This window comes from Harmonia axyridis, chromosome 2 (assembly GCF_914767665.1).
Source record: "Harmonia axyridis chromosome 2, icHarAxyr1.1, whole genome shotgun sequence".
Taxonomy (NCBI): Eukaryota; Metazoa; Arthropoda; class Insecta; order Coleoptera; family Coccinellidae; genus Harmonia; species Harmonia axyridis.
Window position 1 is genome coordinate 14702403 of NC_059502.1, and position 23615 is coordinate 14726017.

The following is a 23615-nucleotide window of genomic DNA, read 5'->3' on the forward strand; positions in this document are numbered from 1 at the left end:
CCATGCTTCCACGTCGACGGCCAAAACGAATATTCACGGTTGCAAGTTCATGCTCAGTATTTGGTGGAACCAGCTCGGCGTAGTGTATTATGAGTTGTTAAAACCGACTGATACAATCACAGGCGATCGTTATCGTTGTGTTAAAAAAAGTTTGCATTGAACAATTCCAAAAGTTAATTGTGGGTGGAGATAAACCAAAAATTAGTTGTTAGGTCACAGATCTTGAATAGTTATTTATAATACAAGTGCAGAAGGCATTGATATTCTTCCACGAGTTCAAAATTCAAAAACGAGCCACGAAGTGGCGAGTTTTGGAATGAACGAGTGGTAGAATGAGCCTTCTGTACGAGTATTATACATTATTTTCTCTAATTCATTGCAATTTCATTGAAATTAATGAAATATTTCCATAAATATATTTTAGTGATTTTTGCATTGAAAAATGTTGGTTGGCAGAACTGATTTCTTTAAGGAAATTTGATGAATTGACAGATAAAGCCGTGGCGGAAAGTTCGGAGTACCAACATAGAATAATAAAATATAACCATGAAAACTGTGCGTTTCTGATATATTCTCGCACGATTTTGTTCTACAAGATGTGGAAGAATGAACGGAATAACCACAGAATTAGAGAAAAGACATTCCATTAACTGAATGCTAATGTTGGAAGGAAAATACGAATAATCAGTAAAATTCATATAGTTTCGTTAAAAAACACGTTCAACAAGTTCAATCATCTTTGAAAAGACCTCGTTCTCAAAGATAACATGAACGAAGCACAGAAAATACGCACTTACATGATTTCTTATCATTTCTTCGAAGGAACTACTTCACCCGTGCATCTCATCAGAGACGGCAACACCGTTCGAAAAATAAGTACAGCAAGCACACATGCTCCTCTTGCTCGTTAGTTCAAATGAACAAACAATTATAAAAGTCGCTCACCGAGACAATATCGAGCGTGCGAGAAACGCTCGAAAATCGAAGAGATTTTCCGTCAGCAAACCTGCACCAGAGTGCATCGTATGCGGATTTTTAAAACGATGTTTTGTCGTAGTTGTAGATGATTGTTGGTGTGTGCATGAGAGTTTTGGTTGTTGCGGAGTTTGTGTTGCGTTGATCCATATGCGGAAAAAAATAGTCACCTTGTGTACTATGTAGATGCGCTCGGTAGAACACGATTATATAAGTGAATGACAAGTTAGGATCCGAGTATCGGGATTTTGTTGTTAACGATAGATAGCAGGATATTAAATCTGTCGAATCTTCTAAAGTATTGAAGAAATGTGAGTTCAGTTTTTTTATGATTTATTCGTGTTCGAGAATCAATGTTTGTGACCTCTGAAGATTACGTCCCGGGTGTTTTTGTTTATAAATCAAATTTATACCATAGTACCATAGTTTACATTTTGAATAACATAGAATCTGGAGCAATGCTAAATTAAAAAATCTATTGATTAATATTATTCATCTGAATCACTCATTATGATAAACGAGATAAAGTTATTTTGTATCACTGTTCATAATATTATGTGATATAATATTCGAAAAATTTGTTATTCTCCATTTTTGTACCAAATTTCATGTAAATCTCCACGAAGAGCATTGAGAGATTTTTGAAATCAACATAAATAGATATTGGGATCTTAATTTTCTTCCTTTGGATATTTCCATAGTTCAGAAGAAATAATTAACCAAAATTAAATAAAAATAATTGTGTGCACAATGCTGTGTGATGCGAAGTTATAGATTCTTAGTTTCTATACTGAATTAATACTTCCATCTTTGGCACCTGATCGCATGATTTTCGAAAAACATGAATATAATGTCCAAATGAAAAACAATTCATTGAAAAACCATATAACATGAAAACAGAAAATTACAACAATTTTATAGAATAATGATACTCAATTTACTATGCAAACCTTGAATTCATACTCATAATAATTTTGGAGTGAAATTAAAAGAGAAATGAAATATTTATTTAATATACCAACTGAGTTTGTGCATTCTGAGAAAAAATTATGGTATCGTTGATATTCTGAAATCTATTGATCGCTGATAATAAAGTATCTACGACTTATTTTTCCTTATTACGATGATTTATCATGAATCATATTATTTCTTATGAGTTGTATTCATTCGATTTTTATTGACCATCATTCAAGTTTAAAAAATTATATTTGCATATTAGTTAGAAGTGGATATTTGAATGAGTTCGATTATTCATATCCAACAAGAAAAGAGAGGGGGGGTTTATTAAACTACTGCATTACTTTATTTGAATTATTCACGTAGCTATTTGCCAGAAAAATGGAAATATGTAGTAGGTACTTTAGGAATCCACTATAATAAATCTAGAGTCTCATTTTAATGATTTATTAATTCAGTTTCATGTCATTTTTTGAAAATTGACGAGTAAAAACTACGTAATTTCTAAAAATGAAACTATAGACGTATTTACATTGTCAAGATCCACTACAAAAATTGTCGTGAAGCACCTTCTCGTCAAGCAACAGTGAAACTGGTGGAAAAAATTGAGCTGTAGGGACAAGTTCGTGAAGTGCTGAATCGAAACAGTGTGCGCTACTCAAGAAAAACTGAGAATGAACTGACTGATGTAGTCAGTCAGTGTTTACTTAAACTCAGGTTTGTCGATTCCTCGTCGATCTTGGGAATTAGGCGAAAATTAATGATTTTTTAAGGCCGGAATTGGAAGATATTGATGATAACGAAACAAACTCTTATTTCTCGAAAAGGTGATCATAATTGGCCACCGAGATCTTGTGATTTAATACCTGTGGTATTTTTTCTTTGGGGTCACGTTAGAGGTAAGTTCTATGCCAATGCTATAAATTGAATTCAAGACCTTAATCACAATCCATATATGCCTATTTGAAAAAACAGTAGAAGGATGTGGAGCGTGAATTCAAAAAAGCATAGGAAGACCTGGTTTTGAAATTTACGATCCATGGATTCGTAGACGTCCCTTTATAATAATTAGTAAAAGAATAATGATTAGTTAAGTTACTCTCTAATCACAAATTGTGAATTATTTCCTAATCTTTTAATAAATCACGGCACAACCAATTCTACTTCTAGCCACATCGCTGAACAGGTAATCAAATTACCTTCCATTGGATGTATCACAATCCATATATTTCCATTTGAAAAAATTAAGAAGAGGGGTTGAGAAATATCAAATTCAAAAAAAGCATACGATAAATTGCTTTTGAAATTAAAAATTGACGGGTGCGAGGATTTTCCTTAAAAATTCTTCATACAAGAATTATTGACGAGTTACGTTACATTTTTGGCACGCTGTATAAATTGAGGCGACTTACACATTTTCTGAACACATTTTCGAAAGTATTGGTTGACGAATACCTCAAATAATCTGGCTATATGTTCAATTCATCAGGCAGTGTCAACGCATTCTGTGAACGTTGCAAGATTGTTATTGACAGACGATATCTCATTCCCATCGTAAATAAAAGTAATGACCTACGATACGTAATTAAGACACATTTAATCGACGTTTCCTAAACATACCATCCGAAACATATGACCTGGTTATTTCTAGAATATGCCTTCACGATATTTTTTTTTGTAACCGGTGATATCACCAGCTTATTTATTTTGTTCCCATGCCAAGATATGGGATCATATCTAAATATTCTAAATTATGACTTTCGACTGAAAATTCTATGTAACACCACTGCCACGTTTTTGAATTAGTTGAAAAAACAGTGGGGTACTCTCATGAGTACTCCAGAGAAATATATTTCAACGAGAAAAAATTCGATTTGTGATCGTTTTTCCATCAGATAGATTTTGTAGATGAAAAACAATTTCCAAGTATCAATACAACTGAAACCCAATATATAATCATTATCTTTTTATGTCAAATTATGGCTTTCAATATTACTCAAATGACGTCAGGATAAAATTATATGAATGATATTCCTATAAGATATTTCAAAATAAAACACCACAAAATAACACAGATAATTGTACGATTTTGAAACATTTTTTCAATGTAACTGATTTAGAATGCAATGCTGAAGACTGAAGAGTATAAAGGAAAGTGGCATGAATTACTTTCGGCTGTAACTCATAATTATTCATTGAGAAACACGTTCACATGACAAGACCAATCAGTCAAATTGAAGTACCTGTTTCCATACTTTCGAAGCAGATAATTTGCTCAAAATTCTTGGAAGTTTTTAATGTGAATCGAAATTGGCTAAACGAAAAGTTGTTTTTTAATGAAGGGTTTTCCAAAATTTAGTTTAGAATAGTTATTTCTCTAATTCTGTGGTTATTCCGTTCATTCTTCCACATCTTGTAGAACAAAATCGTGCGAGAATATATCAGAAACGCACAGTTTTCATGGTTATATTTTATTATTATATGTTGGTACTCCGAACTTTCCGCCACGGCTTTATCTGTCAATTCATCAATTTTTCTTAAAGAAATCAGTTCTGCCAAACAACATTTTTCAATGCAAAAATCACTAAATTATATGTATGGAAATATTTCATTAATTTCAATAAGAATGCAATGATTTGGAGAAAATAATGTATAATACTCGAACAGAAGTCTCATTCTACCACTCGTTCATTCAAAAACTCACCACTTCGTGGCTCGTTTTTGAATTTTGAATTCGTGGAAGAATATCAATGCCTTCTGCACTTGTATTATAAAGAACTATTCTATGATATTTGTGAGTAAGAAATTTAGTATGAAAAGCGGTTACTATACCATTTTGCTCTTATTAGTTATTAGTTCGAGAACCTGAATTATGAAATGGCTAAAATCGAGGAATTAAATCAGAGAAGAATAATTCACTGGTTTTTCAATATTTAATATACAAGGGTTTTCCAAAAATAGATTTCCTTTTGGATAGCCTGCCATCTTAGCAGTTGTCACTTTTGAAGCTGTTATCTGTTATCATTTGCCTAGTAAAAACTACGCCATTACTAAAAATAGAACGGTATACGCTTCAACAACTCATCGAAATTGTTAAAATTCCTTTCAAAAATAGCGAAATTTTCACACAGTGAGAACCTAAATGAGTAGTAAAATAGAATAGTAATTGAGCACTGCTAATCCTATACTTTCTAAGGAGTTGTTAGTTGTTTACTAGATATGATAAACGTTCATAGAATAGTAATTAGTTTATAATTCAACTCTGAGTGTAACAAAGAATTCAACAATATGAAATTGAATAAATATCTTGCAGTTAATTTTTTGTATCGTATTGCCTGTGTGAAGTGAAGACATTTACACCTACTCGAAAAAATCATCTGTGAATTGATGTGATGGTTAATTTGTAGGGAAAAACCACTTAAAAAAGAAATTATCCAATTGACGAACTACAAGTTGATTTTTATTTTCTTGTGAAACTAGTACCACATGTTCATGAGGTAAATTGAATCGTCAGAATTTTAAATATTTTCGGAAAAACTGAAAATATCGTAGGTTTTGTTGAGAGCAATCAGTAGAAAAGTCGAAACCATTATCAAACACACTTTTTTTTGATCACTAGTTTTTCTATATTATTGGAATTTTGAGCCGGTTATGGTCTCAAACGATAAGGTTGGACTCACTGAAGATGACTTCGTCCTCAAATTCGATTTTGTCACTTTGCTCTCGAACGAAAGTAGTTTCGTTCTGTAATGGGCATAATAAGACTAGGGTTTTCGTCAATATGGCCTTTCAAATTTAGCGTTTCTGTTCATTTCAATACTACAGGTTCGCCTCGAGGTTCGTTCAAGATGAAAATTTTTATTTGAATATAGAATGAATATTTGAACCCTAGCGTACAGTCTCATGTTTATCCTAATCAGAACCATAGAAAATTCAGGAAGAATATCGTGAAAAATTTATCCAATATTTCCGTGGCCACAAAACCAGATGGGGTTGACATTTTTAATGTTTATATGAAATTCCAAATTCAAACTTCGCGCAAAATTTCAAGCTGATCACATCTTTAGAGCCATAGAAAATTCAAGAAGAATAATGGAAGAAATACTCAATATTTCAGTGACGATCTGCTTGGATTCAAATTTGCATGTATACTATATTCATCGCGTCATCACAATTATAGAAAAATTCAGAAGTATGTATATTGGAAAAAAAACAATATTTCTATGATCAGCGTTCTGATTGGGTTGAGATATATAATAAAAAAAAATTAAGAAAGCTATCTCGTGAAGTCAGGAGTTTTTAGCGCCCTTTCATTCATGTGGCAATTGCACCCTAGGAGACCACAAAACTGTATATGATGTATTTTATTAATCTCATCTATAAACAATACTGTGGCCTTCAGAAGTGCATTTGGCGCATGAATGACGAGCGCTCAAATGCTCCTGATATCACGTCAGTAATTTTCAGTGAAAACTGAACATGTTCTTTTCCATGAAGTTTGGAAATGTTGACACTTCAATGGTAATAACCAGAAGGTGCAATGTTTATTCATTTTCTGGTGAACTAAAGCTCAATGCACTCCCCTTTGATATATTTACCTCTTATATGCTTCTGGTTAAATACATTTCTCCTCCTTGTTTGTTTATCAACGTGCCGAAATATTTCGAGCCGAAAATATCTACATCCTGTTTTCTAAATTGGGAATAATTTTGATTCATTTAGATACCTGCAATCTTTCGACGAGAAATGAATTGATATTACCTGGAAGAATTTAATTCGTGTGTTAATATCTACTGCATATTTGGATAATTTCATTCACTCATTTCCGGTATGTTTTTAAGGAAGTAGTATTCTCATAAGGTTAAAAAAATTCTCAACAACGACACTTTACTGAAGAGAAAATAACTGTAGACACTTTAAGCAACAGGGGATGATCTCACACACCCAGAAATTAGCAATCATTAGTTGGCGCCATCCAAATAAAAATTGACCTGTCTAGACATTGTCAAGAAAAAATCGAGTACATGTGAAAGTATCCTATACAGATAATGAATACTGAAAATGGTTTTTTTCCTAGAATTTCACAGATACATCAATATCGAAAGTAAATCGCAACATTCAACTCCAGCAACTCTTAAAATGAGCACTAATATTGCTTAGAACCAAAATAAAAATTCTCGAAAGGATTCAAATTGAATTCAAATAGAAAAAAATTAGCCGGTATGAGAATACGTTCACTCAACCTGTGTTTGTCTAGTACAAATTACTCATACGTTGAAGGACGTCTTTTTTAGATTCTAAATACAATGTCCTCATTAAAAAGGCACCTAGCAATTATTGTATATAAGTTTCTTCTTCTGTTTCATAATAATGATGATATTAAATGATTTATGTTGAAGATGAATAAAAGAAGACGTAATCTATACCATTCCTTAACGGAGTTCTAACACATAGTCAGACAGAATAGGTACTCATTGACATTTTAGAATTACATGCATTATATTGTCCATTCACACTGAAATTCAAGGCTGTGTGATGCAATTTTGCTCATACGCAATGCAAATTTGACTAATTTTTCAGTTTGAATTTCACACGATTCAGAAATCAATATATTGGATATTTCGATAGATATTTGACAATTTACATGAACAGTTAATGCGCTAGAAGCTTAAAATGAACATCGATGACTTCATTCACCTCGAATAGAATAAATATTGGAATGTGAATATTTACTCTATTACGAGTTAGATTTTCGATAATGGTTTAAACATAGGAAGTTTTGTTTCACTCACAGAAGATGCATGAGGTTCCAACATATTACTTATATCCTTCATTACTGCTTGTTAACGTTTTGTGAAATGAAAGAAAAGTTTTTGGTGAGTGGTTGAAATTGGTTGTTATTCTGTGAAGTGATGTTAGTGAAATCGAAACTGGATATCGATAGATAAATAATGCTTTAAACTACATTACTATAGTTCAGCTAACTTCAATGGCTTCGACTTGAAGCTACGACAGCTACGAATAGATCAATAATTCGTACTATTTTCATTTTTATTCATAAACACGGTGAACTAACTATTCGCTCACATTATTTCGAGTGGAGCGTAAACTCTGCAAATATTTTGTTGACAAACATGGGAAGGAATGAGGAAATAGATATTAGATTCATCTGGAAGTTAAATATGCCTACATTTATAAATCGTATGGATTACGCTATAATTGTAACGGTAAAAAATATGCTTTTCCTGTCCGGTATTTAGATTTCAACTTATTTTGGTCATTATTAAAACACAACCTATTTTTTCAAAAAATGCTACACTTCGAAATTTATCCAAAATTTTTGACAAACCCTGTATCTCGAAAACAAGAATCCTGATGTCACTTAAAATATAATTTTCCAACTCACACAGAGATGTCCCGCTGGTCACCTTGTGTTTGCTGATATCTAAAGGGTGTTTTTTTTAGAGCTATAGAACTTTAAATTGCAATAAAACAACGACGGATTATTCGATTGACATGATTTTCATTTATCCGCAAAATAATCTTGTGGCATTACATTTCAAATATGATTTCTGGAATATGACCGCCACGGCTGGCTCGGATGTAGTCCAATCTGGACGTCCAATTTTCGATGACTTTTTCCAACATTTGTGGTCGTATATCGGCAATAACACGGCGAATGTTGTCTTCAAAATGGTCAAGGGTTTGTGGCTTATCCGCATAGACCAATGATTTTACATAGCCCCACAGAAAGTAGTCTAGCGGTGTTAAATCACAAGATCTTGAGGCCAATTCACAGGTCCAAAACGTGAAATTAGGCGGTCACCAAACGTGTCTTTCAATAAATCGATTGTGGCACGAGCTGTGTGACATGTTGCGCCGTCTTGTTGGAACCACAGCTCCTGGACATCATGGTGGTTCAATTCAGGAATGAAAAAGTTAGTAATCATGGCTCTATACCGATCACCATTGACTGTAACGTTCTGGCCATCATCGTTTTTGAAGAAGTGCGGACCAATGATTCCACCAGCCCATAAAGCGCACCAAACAGTCAGTTTTTCTGGATGTAACGGTGTTTCGACATACACTTGAGGATTTGCTTCACTCAGCTAGTTTTGTTTGTTGACGTAGCCATTCAACCAGAAGTGCGCTTCATCGCTAAACAAAATAAAATGGACGTAGTGCGCGATATGTATTCCGCACAGAACCATTATTTTCGAAATAAAATTGCACTATTTGCAGGCGTTGTTCAGGCGTGAGTCTATTCATGATGAATTGCCAAACCAAACTGAGAATAAATCACGTAACAGCTGTTAAATCGGTCGCCATCTTGCACAGAAATGCCAACTTAAAGTTATATAAGTACCTCGAAAAAAAAAACACCCGTTACATATTTGCTACTGCAACTTATACCTATTTTGTTAATCTTCTCTATATCCTTAATGAATTTTGATTTCAATGGTCCTTATCTCCTAAACCTGTAATTTATACTTCAACATAGTATGTAATTTTCTTCTCAATGCACCAAAAGTGCACACAATAGTTATAATGTTGCATCGTCAAAATGTTTTTTCATCTTGATCAGTCACAAAAATTCGAAATGTATTTTAACATTTCTTTAGATCTAGCCGCTGGGGTCCAATTTTTCTGTGGGAATTCATCTATTGATTTAGATTTCGTTTTCAGAAATAATGGCATGTTTTTTCCGCCAAAAAGTTCTTCGAGCTTCAACAGAAATTCTCTTCGAAATTTTCACCAAAAAAGTAACACTCGTCGTCTCCATTTCCCGAAAATAAAACCAGCGGAAGTCCTCTTGATTCACAGCAGTAACTTCCTGATTTCTCCTAATCTATTATCATTTCAAAATTCCCGCTTCGTCACATTCGAAATTAGGAAACGCTATTGATTCATTACAACTTTACCTTGATCTATTTAATGCATGAACTGGAAGGGTAATGGCATCGCTTATCTTATCAGTAGCATCGATATTTTTCGAGAGAAAAACCACGTAACAGACTTGAAATATGTCTTTCAGGTACTATAACGTTATTATAAATTATGCGCAACAAGATGAAATAGTCCCCTGTTCGGCTGGATGTTGGTTCAAATAGGTGTTCTTCTTATCTGATTATTCGCGATTCTGAATTTTATCGCTGTATACAAATAAAGTTGTTCATGAAGTGGGTACGAGGAATAGAACTAGGTTGTTCGTGTATTATGTGAGTTTGTGAAACTGTTGCAAAGGTATGAAAATAATCGGTGTAGGTATAGTTGTTTCAAATCAACTTTTCATTCATTAAGTTTTTAATATCATAAAGGCATCTGATTTTTCCTGGAAAAAATCGAAAAAACAAGTTTCTAAGTAATATTTTTACAAAAATCATGAGTGCTGGTGGCAACAAAAATCCTAGTCGAAGACTAGGATTTTTGTACCTGCACGAATGCTTTTTTTTATATTATTTTGCATTGTGTTTTTTCGATTTTTTTCACAGGAAAGATTGAATACCCGAACGGTATTTGACAAGAGTTTTTCATGATACCATAATTACTTGTTTCTAAAGATATTGTAATCTTTCATGACAATAGCTATCAAGTTTTGCCGCGGGTAAACACTAAAAAACTCTTGACAGGTGCTGTCATACAATTTTGCTATCTTACCATTTTCAATTCAAAATTGAGCGTTTGTGATTGGTGGAAATCAAGACAAGGGAAATAGTCTGTGAAAATTTACTTTAGTTGATACTGGGATAAAATTTAATATTCGATATTCTTCTTGAATTTTCTACGGTTTTGGTGATGCGATCGACAAGAAATTTTGTATGAAGTTTGAAATTATCATAATACATCTAAAAAAGACCCCGCAAATTTAGTTAAGAAAATGGCTTTCCGTGAATTCAGTATGTTGTAGTTCTTGATGTCCTGATCAAAAATTTCTAAAGCCGCAAAGCTCAAAATGAAAAGCTTTCGAGATATGGAGCTTTGAATATGGATTTTTCCATTTTTTACGGTATTTATTTATCAATATTATATTGGGTACCTACCGCAATCGATAATTTTGCATACAGTGCTCAACACTGGCTGTGAAATGAGATATAAATTCCATGATCTTCCATACATCTTTTCATGCTACAAGATAAAACCAGAATAATTCACATTTTCGAGAAACGACATATTTGGGGTATTTTTTTAAGAGAGATATTAGTATCTGTTCGAGAGCTAAAAAGCAATGTTGGTATACATGCAATTCTATTTTTTATGGAATTTGTTTCCTTGGAAAGTTGTGGTTTCTTTCAATTCAAGCATAATGGCAAACTGTTAACCACTTAAAAAGTCTAAGAGAAACCTGATATTCTCCTAAAACTATACTATCGTTTAAAACACTTAAGGTATATTTTCCCATTGAATTTTGAAACGAATTATGAAATGAAATTTCATACAAAAGAAATATTGCTAGAACTTTGTAAAGATTCGAATCACATAGTTTCTGTTTATTCAGATCATGTGGAAATCGAACTCAGTGCTCTATTTATAGGTAACCTGGACCTAGATTATAGTAAAAGTGTGAGGCAATGTATTCCTATCAGTGTATTCATTTCATTTGAAAATGATAATTGATCTCGTGGAACTTCAAATTGTAGCTCAAAATGTTATCGACAGTATAAAGAAAAAATCTGAACATACTATTTACAGTATCCACTAATCCTGTGGATCTTTGAAAACATAACGAATTGTTGCATTTTCGGTGGTTCCATAATGATGTTTTATCATGATACAAGATATCGTCTTTATATGATCGTTTACTTGTATTCAAAACAAAAGGATTCTGCAAAAATCATGTACTATTATACAGAACGGTTAAAATCCGTGCAGCATCTTCTTTCACAGTTCAGACTGTGGACAATGATTCGGCACAGAACAATGAAATTTGGCCTTTTGAACTGCCGTTGCTATGGAAATGCAGGAAATACATACTATGAATGAAGGCTATTTTGAAATAGATCAATTTATCTTGAACGTTTCAATTTCTAAATGTACTACTGGCTTTTCACAATCTTAGAAAAAATCTGCAATACGTTAGAAAACAATATTTCTTAATTGTGTGGTTGCAGCAGTTGCCTTCGGTTCATGGCGTCAGCCTCCACATTTGTTTTTTCCTACTATAGATACAGGGTGACTGTGATCAGTAAGAAAGCGCTCAGGTGTTGATAGAGAACATCTGTGAGACTTGGGAAATGATATTTGAAGTCACCTCTGGATTCTCCTTTTCGAGATACACGATGTTTTCGGAAAAGAAATTTCATACGCCTTCAACTTTCGAAACAGTCAACGATTTTGGGGATTTGTTGTAAGATTTTTGACGAATAATCTCATAAGTATGGGCTCTGAACTCATCCGAACTTCGTTTTGAATCGTTCATACGCCTATATTTGCGAAAAATAGCACTTTGCACTCTTGTTAGTAAATCCACTATTTCATGTAAAGGGTGTTTTTTTTAGAGCTATAGAACTTTAAATTGCAATAAAACAACGATGGATTATTCGATTGACATGAATTTTATTTATCCGGAAGATAATCTTGTGGCATTACATTTTCAATATGATTTCTGGCATATGACCGCCACGGCTGGCTCGGATGTAGTCCAATCTGGACGTCCAATTTTCGATGACTTTTTCCAACATTTGTGGCCGTACATCGGCAATAACACAGCGAATGTTGTCTTCCAAATGGTCAAGGGTTTGTGGCTTATCCGCATAGACCAATGACTTTACATAGCCCCACAGAAAGTAGTCTAGCGGTGTTAAATCACAAGATCTTGGAGGCCAATTCACAGGTCCAAAACGTGAAATTAGGCGGTCACCAAACGTGTCTTTCAATAAATCGATTGTAGCACGAGCTGTGTGACATGCTCCTGGACATCATGGTTGTTCAATTCAGGAATGAAAAAATTAGTAATCATGGCTCTATACCAATCACCATTGACTGTAACGTTCTGGCCATCATCGTTTTTGAAGAAGTACGGACCAATGATTCCACCAGCCCATAAAGCGCACCAAACAGTCAGTTTTTCTGGATGTAACGGTGTTTCGACATACACTTGAGGATTAGCTTCACTCCAAATGCGGCAGTTTTATTTGTTGACGTAGCCATTCAACCAGAAGTGCGCTTCATCGCTAAACAAAATTCGCTTATGAAAATCGGGAACAACGGCACATTATTTTCGAAATAAAATTGCACTTTTTGCAAGCGTTGTTCAGGCGTGAGTCTATTCATGATGAATTGCCAAACCAAACTGAGAATAAATCACTTGACAGCTGTTAAATCGGTCGCCATCTTGAACAGTAATGCCAACTTAAAGTTATATACCTTGAAAAAAACACCTTATATGTTTATAATGTTCAAAAGAGTAGTCATACCTTTTATGTTTTTTTCCTTGTTAAGCATATTCTCTATTCCCCTTATCAAAAAATCTGTTTATATTTTCAGTCTTCCTCCAAAACGATCACCCTTTTTGTAACGCGAAGGATGTAGCTTCGAGGATGAGATTAGCGACGAATGTGAAGAGTTGGGTTTGGATGATCCTTACGTTAGCAGCAGAATGTGCAGCTATACTAACCGGCAACGATCAAGTTCACGACGATATTACTTCCTTGCCGAAATATGGTTGTCAATGGTTGGGAGGTAGCTACAGTACTGTAAACTGCACTTGCAGGGAGGACGCTGAGGTAATTTATTGATTTGTTATTTAAATTTACAGGCTCTTATGCCAAACTGACGTCAACGAAACATACATAGAGGGAGCATATGTCATTTTCAGTGAGCAAATTTAGTCCCCAACATGAACTATCAAATTTGACATGAAGCGCGCGGAATTGAAAACATATCAGAGATATTTCACTCAATTTGCCAGTTTCTCCACAAAGAACGCACTTCTTATGTCCAATATTAACTCAAAATATATTGAAATCAATACCTAAATATATCAGAAATTAAGAAAACAAACTTCGGATTTCAGCAGGTAGATAAAGAAAATAGTAAATATTCTGCTTATTATGAATTCGACAATTAGGAAAAATATCGAATTCCAAATATTCAAATTTGCATATTTAATCGGGAATCACTCAAATAAATATATTTCATTCAATATAACATACATTCATAACGATATAGTAAAATTGTGGATTCGAAAATATATCACAATCCGACAACGTAATCTAACCATGTTGGGGACATGTAAAAATTGCGTACCTATACTCCCTCTGTCTATGTTTATTACTCTATGGAAAAACCCTATCCTGATGTCTTCTCTCAGATGATTTTCAAATCATCTGATCCTGTAATTCCTACAGTACAGTACTGATCCTGTATTCCTACAGATCCTGTATTCATACAGGATGATTTACTGCCATGGCCTATTAGACGTTTATGGAAAACAAATAATATTTTTTTGCTGAAAATTTGTTGCGCTTTTATGCATTGATATTTCCTCTTGAAGGAAACATACTACTACTTCCTTATTTCAAATGGCATACCCAGTGTATTATTTCATCATTAGATAGCTTTTTTGATGGCAATTACGGCAATATGCCATACTTTGTGTGAAAACTCAACGGTTTATGAGTTAATAGGATTCTAATGAAAGAAAAAGTGGCGACGAGAGCAGACCTTTTTTAATATTTCTATAGGAAAATTTTTTCGAAAAAACAATTTTTTTTCGAATCCACTATTATGGAATAAATTCATTTCATTACCATTATCGTAAAACTCAAATGATAATTGCAAGGTTCAACCACTATCGGTAACTATACGAAAAGAATGTTCAAAACTCAGTAAATCAATGCTCGACTGTTGATTTATTTCAGTACAGCAAAACCCACGTACTTCTTATCATACCCATTACCCTGTTGGAAAGGAATTTTTCCAACAGGTAAAATAATTTAATCAACTCTCAAAATTCTTCGTCCATTGTTTCGAATGATACGAAAAAACTTGAGTTGTACCTACACTAATGATTGTGTTGTTGATAGAATTTTGGTTCAGTTTATTCGTTTATTGTATGTTGTATGAGATTATGAGAATTGGTACAAAAATTAATTTCTATACGGCATTGATCCTCCCAGACTGCTATCTTAAAAATGTGATGCATGAATTTTGTAAGCAAAAAATCAAGGAAAAAATTTTTAATTTATTTTGCGAAAACTCAAATACATGTATTTTTACGATGTGACTGAAAACAGTATTTTTCAATGCAAAGACCTAGCACTTATAGTTTTGGAATTTTGCTATATGTACATCCATTATTTTTTTTTATATGTTCATCATAACCTACTTAAAACAGTACTTAGTTCTAGAATTTATGAACCGTATAAATACAGAGAATCCGTATTCAAATCTATCATTCTATTAACCGTTTTTTTATGATAAGAGAGATATTACGAGAAAATAATAAACCATAGTGTAAAATTGGCAATATTTTTTACTGTAAATAACACAATTGTGTTAGGCTAGGGATATTTATCTATGGATAGGGACATTATGGTGAAACGTGATACATCGGAAATTCGAAACTATTAATAATAACGTGCGTTGAACAGTACTGTGATAAAACTGTTATAAAACAAACATCACAGGCGTAAATTCGTCATGCAATGGTTTATGGAGGTACATAAAAGTTTATGATTTCAATAGTCTTTGAATTATGACTGAGTCTTCTAGAAAGATAAAAATTATTCTGCTTCCATGAATCACCTTTCAACACAATTAAATCAATCATTGTCCACATATATAGACAGAAACTGGCCGATACTTGATGATAATCTATTTTATAATAGAATCAATATTAAAATAAACATAATTTGATTTTAATATAACTCGGAAATCAAAGATGATGAGAATAGTAGGAAATCCATTTTGAAATCGAAGCAATACTCATTCTACATTTGTTATATACGAAAGCAACAATCCATCAATGATTCCTTAAACAGAAATATGAAATTTTTCACAGTTTGGTGTGCATTGTGTTCTGGAGGAATTTTCTTGTAGTCAATTTATTATACCTAGAAAAAAAGCCACTTGATCAAATTGGAGAATTTACCTTAACCTCACTTGCCTCTATGTACATTTTATTCCTTTACAACTTCGTCTAAACTAATTCTCAGTTTTAATTCCAGGAATTCCACATAAAACATGGACAAATTCCAGTCTATGAAACAGGAGGTTTGCAGATCAACAACTGCAAGAAAGTCGTTTTCGATGTCCATGCGATAGAGAATCTTCGGAATTTACGCCAAATCCATCTGAAGAATATTCAATCCTTAACTCTCCAGCCAGAAAGTTTCAGCTGGTTCGGCTATCGCGCCACATACCAACCAGACGATGAAGCTGATGACGATAACATACCTTCATTGAGTATAACACTGGAGAACTGCGTTATAGAAAGTATATCTCAGCATTCTTTCAAGGGTAGAATAAAGAATATTCAACTCGACAAGTGTCATGTCAAGGAAATGGAATCCTTCGCGTTCTCTTCACTGCGACAGTCCGGAACAGTCACCCTGCGGGACACCATAATCGACAACTTGAAACCCCAGGCTTTCAAACTGTTCACAACGAAACAACTCATTCTGGATGGTGTTCAAATAGACAAAGTGCCAAGCAGGTCATTCTCGAACCTGGTCGTCAAGGAAAAGTTTCAAATATCAAACTCCAGATTTGGTACCCTGCATTCTGGATCTTTTATGATAGACGGTCCCAGAAGATTCGAGGTGATCAACTCGAACATTTCTACCTTGGATGGTGAAGCGTTTGCAGTGACCGTTGAAGGCGATGTTCTCTTCAAAAATAACAATATTGGTGTTGTGAACCCTGGTGCTTTCCTCAAGATTACCACTAGTAAAGACTTAGTGCGAAACACAGATTTCTTTCTCACCCTAGACAGTAATGTTTTCTCCTACATGTGGAGTAATTCTATGGAGGTACACGGCTTGATTACAAAAATCGTGAACCTCAAAATCAACGAATCTTGTAACTGCGAATCGTTCATAAGTACGTATGCGTCATATAAGGATTTCTTCTCGGAAATCAAGTGTTCAGATACCGGTAACTTCATATCGGTTAAGGACTTCGAAAATGAGAAGTGTACTGTTTTATCCGGGCATACCAACATGCTAATAATTATAGGTGTCATTTCTGTTTTGCTGCTACTGATGATCATCCTTCTAACGTTGTATTACCGCAAGGCTTTCAAAGAAGGCAGATACGGCAAGAATAACGTACCGCAAAAGAACGTAAGTCTGATTGTGCCTGATGGCAGAACCTATAGAGAAACCGAAGTCCACGTGATATTGGAAAGAGCTGATCTCTTGACCACTGATCTTTGATAATTTTAAATATTTACAATGAATTTTTTTGTACTAGTCCTATGTGTAATTGTGTAAAGAGTATTCAAAGAAATAAATATATCGATCTCAAATTATTTCAGTTAAGTTTTTGTTCCACAACCACACACAATTACTAGATCATCCTTTATGGAAGAATTATTTGAGCTATTTCCATTATTAGATAATGGAAATCGCCATTAAGTAACGAAACATCTTGCCAAAGACCATAATCTCGTTCCTAAGTGTCCTAGAGTTAATAGAGAGGCAGAAGGACAGACAGGATCTCCGATAGGGCAAGCCTAGCACCGGTAACGGAAAGTCTTAACCAAAACCAACACCGGTTCAACAAAGTCACATTACAACAAAATTCACGGACATAAGAGCAAACGTTCAGGCCAAATAATGGAAATATCGCAAATAACATTTCCAAATATTTTCCATTACCAAGAATATCCTATTCAAGAACTTGCTTTGGGGTCTACCCTTGGCGGTATTATTAGATGATATAACATCACATTGTGATTCCTAAAAAGAATCTCATGATGAAGGACAGAAATCAATGAAATTAACCTCTACGTCAGTCCAAGTTAACCTGACATTACACCTTCAAATTCTTGAAGGTATGTATCTTGAATAGTAGAGTATCTAAACTCTGACTTTCACCGAGTACCAAGTGATACAAATCAATAACTACACATCGAACTCACCTGTAGGGCAGATTACCATCTAGAGCTTGACTGACGGTAGGTGGACTGTTGAGCGCCAAACCTTTCGATAAAAGTTGAGCATGCATCGCAAAAGTAACTGATGCAACCATTTCTGCTGTTTCCATGTCCACGTCTGCTTCATCTGCAAAACATACATGAAATATACTGTAAATTAGATTATTCAAAACTCTCACCTCCGAATGTTGGTAGTAAGAGGTCCTTCTTCATCAAGCTGGCGGCGCACATTCCACCCAAAAAGGCCAACTCTGATTCCAGATGCTTAAGTCCAGCCAAAGGAGCGTTCAGTCCTGGTAAAGGCCACTCGTAACCAATCACAAGACATTTAAAACCATAAGCGCTGGCTTTCTCGTCTTTCAAGTAGTCTGACGCTGTTTCCAACGAAAATATTACTTCATTTCCAGGTAAAATGACAGCATGACAAGGCCATTGTGAACTAAACAAAATATTTCTTTTGTATACAGGAATTAGGTTACGACGATTTTTAACAGCAGCAACAGCGCACAACTATATTAAAAGCTCAATTAGAGACAATATCAAATAAGTTGAACTTGTCTGCATATAATAATCCTCTAATGAATTCTCTGCTAAGGATTCAAGTAACCATAATATGTGTTGCTTCATTCTATTATAGGATCATCCAGAGTAAACTGTGAATTCAGACTATTTCATAGTCCAATGACTAATTGATTTCTAATTGAATTCAATGAGTCTTCAATAAAAAATCGATATAAGACTTTTGATTGACGAATATATTTTGGTTAATTAACTAGACATATCCTAACAATCAATGATAACATCATATCATAAGATTAAGAGATGAGATAGGAAAGAAATATTTTTTTTATTACTCGATTTAAATCAAAGATTACGAAGCCAGCAGATCAACCACAAGTCGATGTAGCCCTCAGACTGACTTAATTCGCTTAACTAACATCGTCTAGATTCTAGTTTGAAAGTTGATATTAATATATTCTGTTTTATCATTTCTACAAAAAAAAATATTGTATGATTTTTCTCATATTTTCAAGCAGTAAGTATCTGAATGAATAAATATTCGCAATATTCATTATTCACAAATAAGAACTAATTTTCTAGTGAAACTTACCATCCGTTGAACTTATGAAGAACCGGCCAATAGGGAGGTGGTGGAGGAGTACCATCTTCGATATCTATCGAATTCGTATCAACATATTTGTTTACACGGTTCCCAATAGCTGGAACATACAACTGAAGAGTATCTTCAGGTTGTACAGTAGAGCAAGACGGGTCGAATTCTAAAGAAAGCCATTTGACAGATTCTGGAAATTTCACTCTAGAATGAAATGATTTGAACGTGAGAACTTCCCAATGTCAAGTGGAAACTAGTCCATTGGACTAGTTTAGTGATGTTGATAATACATGACACGATAAAATTAAAATATAGAGCAAAACTGATAAATCAGTGAAATGATTTTGAAAATCCATCAATAAATGCCTGACTCTGAGAAATAGATTATTTAAATTTACGTATTTTAGCGCGGAACGTCTTTGGTCTGTGACGTCACGGCACTTGCCTGTGATCGCTACACCATAAATTACGTTTAAATACTTCGCCGCGCCAAGGCTCTCGCGCCGTTTGTAGTTGTACAGTGTAGTTTTAACTCGCGTTTTGTTTTTATGTCATCATAATGGAAGAAGGCTTCGTGAAAGGAAAAAGCGACAATTTGCCTAAAATAGATATATTCGCAGTGATGGAGTTTTTTTCTTCAAATCCATCTTATGTCAGTGCTGAAATAAAAGGAGTTAAACTTTTCAAGTAAGTATCTACTTTTGAGTTTGCTTCATCATGGTTCAACTTATAACGATGATTTATTCAAAAAACGTTTCATAAACAGTTTGTAGTTGAGTACTGGTTGTTGAAGTCTATCAATGGCAAAACATATATATGTGAGGAGTAAAAAGTAAAAAGAGAAAAAAGTAATTTATATGTATGTATATAGTAAGTTATTTCAGCCATTGTGTAACGAACAAAACACGACACGAACGGCACAAGTGATTGTACACCAATGAATTTGTGAGCATTCTGCGATTACCAGTCGTCTAGTGTGTGACGTCACGCCACTTACACGTACTATGAAATTATTCTTCCAAGCGCAACTTCAAAGTCCCATAACTTTTTCATTTCTAGAGATATTTCAATGATTCTTCCACATTTTTGTTTCATTTTATTTAAATTTTTAGACTATTTGTACGGAGTGCGTTACAGCTAACTATCACAATTCAAAAAAACATGGTGGGAGAAAGAATGGCACCAGATGGGTTTTTATCGAGCCTTGATCAGAAGAGCAAACTGATTTTCTAAAAGTGACTCTTATTGTCAATCTGTGTAACAGAGGGCCTCCCGTAAGTGGTAAGGTCTTGCATAAACTCAAAACAACAGGTTCGAACATGGTTCTGCTCTTCATATTACAGGCTTCAAAGTATCGCAGATGAAGAAATAATGAATTCAGGGTTCACTCTTACAAGAGCAAGATTTTCTAGAAATTGGCCAGAGAATTGGCGTTCTGATTTGCGAGTTGACTCCCAAATAAATTCATCCAGCTCTGAGAAATTCAACAGTACCTATAATTCGAGACCGTAGCTGGCTTGTAGGGATGATCACTTTCCACCCAGGTGTAATGAGGACTAGAAGTGTTGATGCGATAGTCGAAGCCATCTGGATTATTTGACATTGACACCGATTTAGCTGTGGAAGGTGTAGAGCCTCCTATAAGATTAAGAGCTGCAACATGTGGTAGTAGATCATAGATAAGGCCCAAAATGTATACTGCACTCTGGAAAAAAAAATGTTGTCTAGCATAAACCTGCATTGTAGATCCAAGTAGAATACTAAACAAACCAAGCCGAATCTTCAATTATCTTCAATATTCATATTAACTACAACGAATAATGAACATAAAATACTCACCCTAGGATCGCTAGTTACCAAAGGACTAATATGAGCTGCGATCAAAGGAAGAAGAGTTGTCACCATGCAGGATGTGCTAAGCAGCTCAGCAGATGGAACTTCTTCGGCTTTGCTTCTTGCCAATGTCATCAAATCTGACGCCTTTTTGAATATAGCACTGGTCATAGAGAGGGCAGCTTTTCTTGCTTGTTGTTCTAACTTTGTAGTGGACGTTTTTCCATATTCCATTGGATTACTAGAGAATTAGTTACAAAACATATTATAAAATTGAGATAAGAATCAAGGTATTCTCCCTAAAACTGCATTATTTTTAAGAAAATATAGTTTTTATAGATAATCTTCTTGAATTCATCAGATTAATGAGAAATTAATAAAACTACACTAGTTTAAAAAGTTATTAAATACCAAAAGTAGCTTCAGACAATAGCTGATCTTATTACTAGATACTTTTCAGCTCTACCAGCTTTGGTTTCGTTCATCATGACATCATAATTCTTATTTTTTGATTTTATATTCGATTCAATGTATCAAGTATCAGATATGATCGTTTGTATTTACCTATAATACAAAAGAACAGGTATTTGTCCCCTTGTCAAAGTTGTTCCATTGAAACTCAAAGCGCAAGTGGAGAAAATAAAGTTGGTACCGTCGGAACCTTTGACAGAACTCAAACCACCGTCGCCATTGTTCGTTCTTCCACCGTGGTTTCTCAGCCTAATGGCATATTTGGTATTTTCCTAAAGGCAAGATTGAATTTAATAGCATTCATTGAAAAATTCAAGGAGAACATACTTTGATGGACACTGCTCTATCGAACTTAATTTCTATTATATCAGGAGCGAAGTCTTCTGGACCGAAAGAGCCTCTTGTTACCTCCAAACTGTTCCATCTTTGAGTGTGCGTATGGCTGTCTGATCCTCCAATGGAGCTACTCTGCTGAAAAATGTTCAATTCGTTCTCAGCAAGATTCGACTAGGCTAAGGTAGTGTTGTAATAATTTAAAAACATGATCGCCTGAATTCGCCAGAGGTTGATAAAACATCAAAAAAGTCCAAGAAATGAATATGAACGTTCGTAAATTGAAATTGCCTGAAATAGCGGTTAAATTGAAGCAAAAAGCAGTGTATTCACTATTTTGCTTGAGCATTCGTCCATGGGACACCTTTGCTCGAAATAGGTAACGCGCATGGTCACTGCTCATCAAAAGCAACAACGCATATTTTTAATGCAAAGAATATTCCTACAAAAAGGTATCTGTTTGGCAAGTTGATTAAAACCAAGGTCAAATTTAACGAATTGAGATACCAACTGCTCCAGCTTCTTCTCCAAATCTGACCACCAGTGATTATTGGCTTCTTGCAGACCTCAAAAGAATGCTCCAGGGAAAAAATTGACTCTAATGAAGAAGTGATTGCCGAGGTTGCTCCCAATTTCAAAAGAAAAGACAGAAAAGGTATTGAAAAGTAAGAGGAGCATTGGAGAACATGTATCACTCTTGAAGATTCCTATATTGAGGAATAATGTCTAATTTCCAAGAAAAAATATGTTTTTAATGGCTAGAACAGGGACTTATGTCTTACAAATCAAGAGTAACTTATTATTGCATTCAATTTCTTCCAGAATTTATCTGCTATATATCATAACAAATCTATGGAGAAATTCAACTCCAACTTACATCTTCTAGGAGTTCGACCTCATAATCATAATGTCCAATGCCCCCATACACACCAACTCCTGCTATGGATATTCCTGGATGATCTACTTGGAAACAAATCGCATCCGGAGATCCATTTCCGGTATTCCATGTTCGAGATTGATTGGTTCTGGTGAATCTTGAGGGTGTGATGTGTAATATTCTTCCACATCCAGTTTGAAGTTCTTCCTGAAGTTATAGGTTCAAAGGTATAAGATGAATAATGGGTAGGCACATAATTTACGTTGCATTGACTAATTCCATACAATTTTCGACATATTAATTTTAAGAAAAATGTAGTTCTGAGACTCTTACCTCCGTAGCACTGCATTGATGTACCAGTTCGGCTACAACGCGACCCAAAAGATGGCAACAATGTCGTGTCAGGTTTGGAAGAGGTGTTACCTTACTCTGGTTAAGGCTCTCAACGACAGGGTTTGCAACTAGATGTAACAGGCGTTCAAGTACTTCATCCCAGAGGCAAGATTCGAGACATAGTGATTCCATCTGCAGCAAGAAATTCATCCACATATCATAAATATAACCTACTCCACTAAAATTTTAACATAAATGAGAAAAAAATTCTTACCTGACTTTTATAACTCATTTGCTCCACCAATATCGGATAATGATGTATATCTGAGCAGCTCATCATAGGATGTCCGGTGTTGTCAGAAGGGCTTAAATTTCTATGGATCGAAGCATCGGAACTCGCATTCAAGTTCAACAGGGGGAATGTACTCCTCAATCTGACATTGGGAGCACAGAGAGCGCATAGAACTGCGCTCAATAGCCTCTGATTATTAGAAGATTGAAGCATTCCTTCCTAAAAATGTTGAAGTGACAAAATAGCATATTGTATTTGTTGGTGCGAAAAAACACATCAGATAAATGTGCAACTTTAAGAAGTAACGAGTGTTTTTTTCGAGGTATATAAC

General features: G+C 34.5%; 2 protein-coding genes across 6 annotated transcripts in view; one reads left to right on the plus strand and one right to left on the minus strand.

Moving 5' to 3' along the window:
* The window catches only part of LOC123673488 (E3 ubiquitin-protein ligase MYCBP2), a 130772-nt gene that overhangs the window by 85739 nt on the left and 21418 nt on the right, over nt 1–23615 (minus strand). Inside the window, exons 18-27 of the mRNA XM_045607994.1 lie at nt 23267–23503; nt 22993–23184; nt 22660–22866; nt 21777–21920; nt 21543–21721; nt 20985–21219; nt 20639–20850; nt 19143–19349; nt 18211–18470; nt 18017–18158 (exon numbers count right to left, since the gene is read on the minus strand). Coding sequence (XP_045463950.1) covers nt 18017–18158; nt 18211–18470; nt 19143–19349; nt 20639–20850; nt 20985–21219; nt 21543–21721; nt 21777–21920; nt 22660–22866; nt 22993–23184; nt 23267–23503 — 2015 coding nt within the window. The remainder of the gene's footprint in view (nt 1–18016; nt 18159–18210; nt 18471–19142; nt 19350–20638; nt 20851–20984; nt 21220–21542; nt 21722–21776; nt 21921–22659; nt 22867–22992; nt 23185–23266; nt 23504–23615) is intronic.
* LOC123673486 (leucine-rich repeat-containing protein 15-like) lies at nt 911–17404 on the plus strand. 5 transcript variants are annotated; one of them, XM_045607988.1, is made up of 3 exons: nt 911–1286; nt 13417–13655; nt 16101–17404. In XM_045607988.1, exons 2-3 carry the CDS (start codon nt 13470–13472, stop codon nt 17307–17309), a joined length of 1395 nt encoding a protein of 464 aa, XP_045463944.1. In that variant the 5' UTR covers nt 911–1286; nt 13417–13469; the 3' UTR covers nt 17310–17404. The 5 variants fall into 5 exon arrangements, with proteins under 5 accessions (XP_045463944.1, XP_045463946.1, XP_045463948.1 ...); XM_045607990.1 differs by having other exon boundaries at nt 911–1185; XM_045607992.1 differs by having other exon boundaries at nt 946–1023.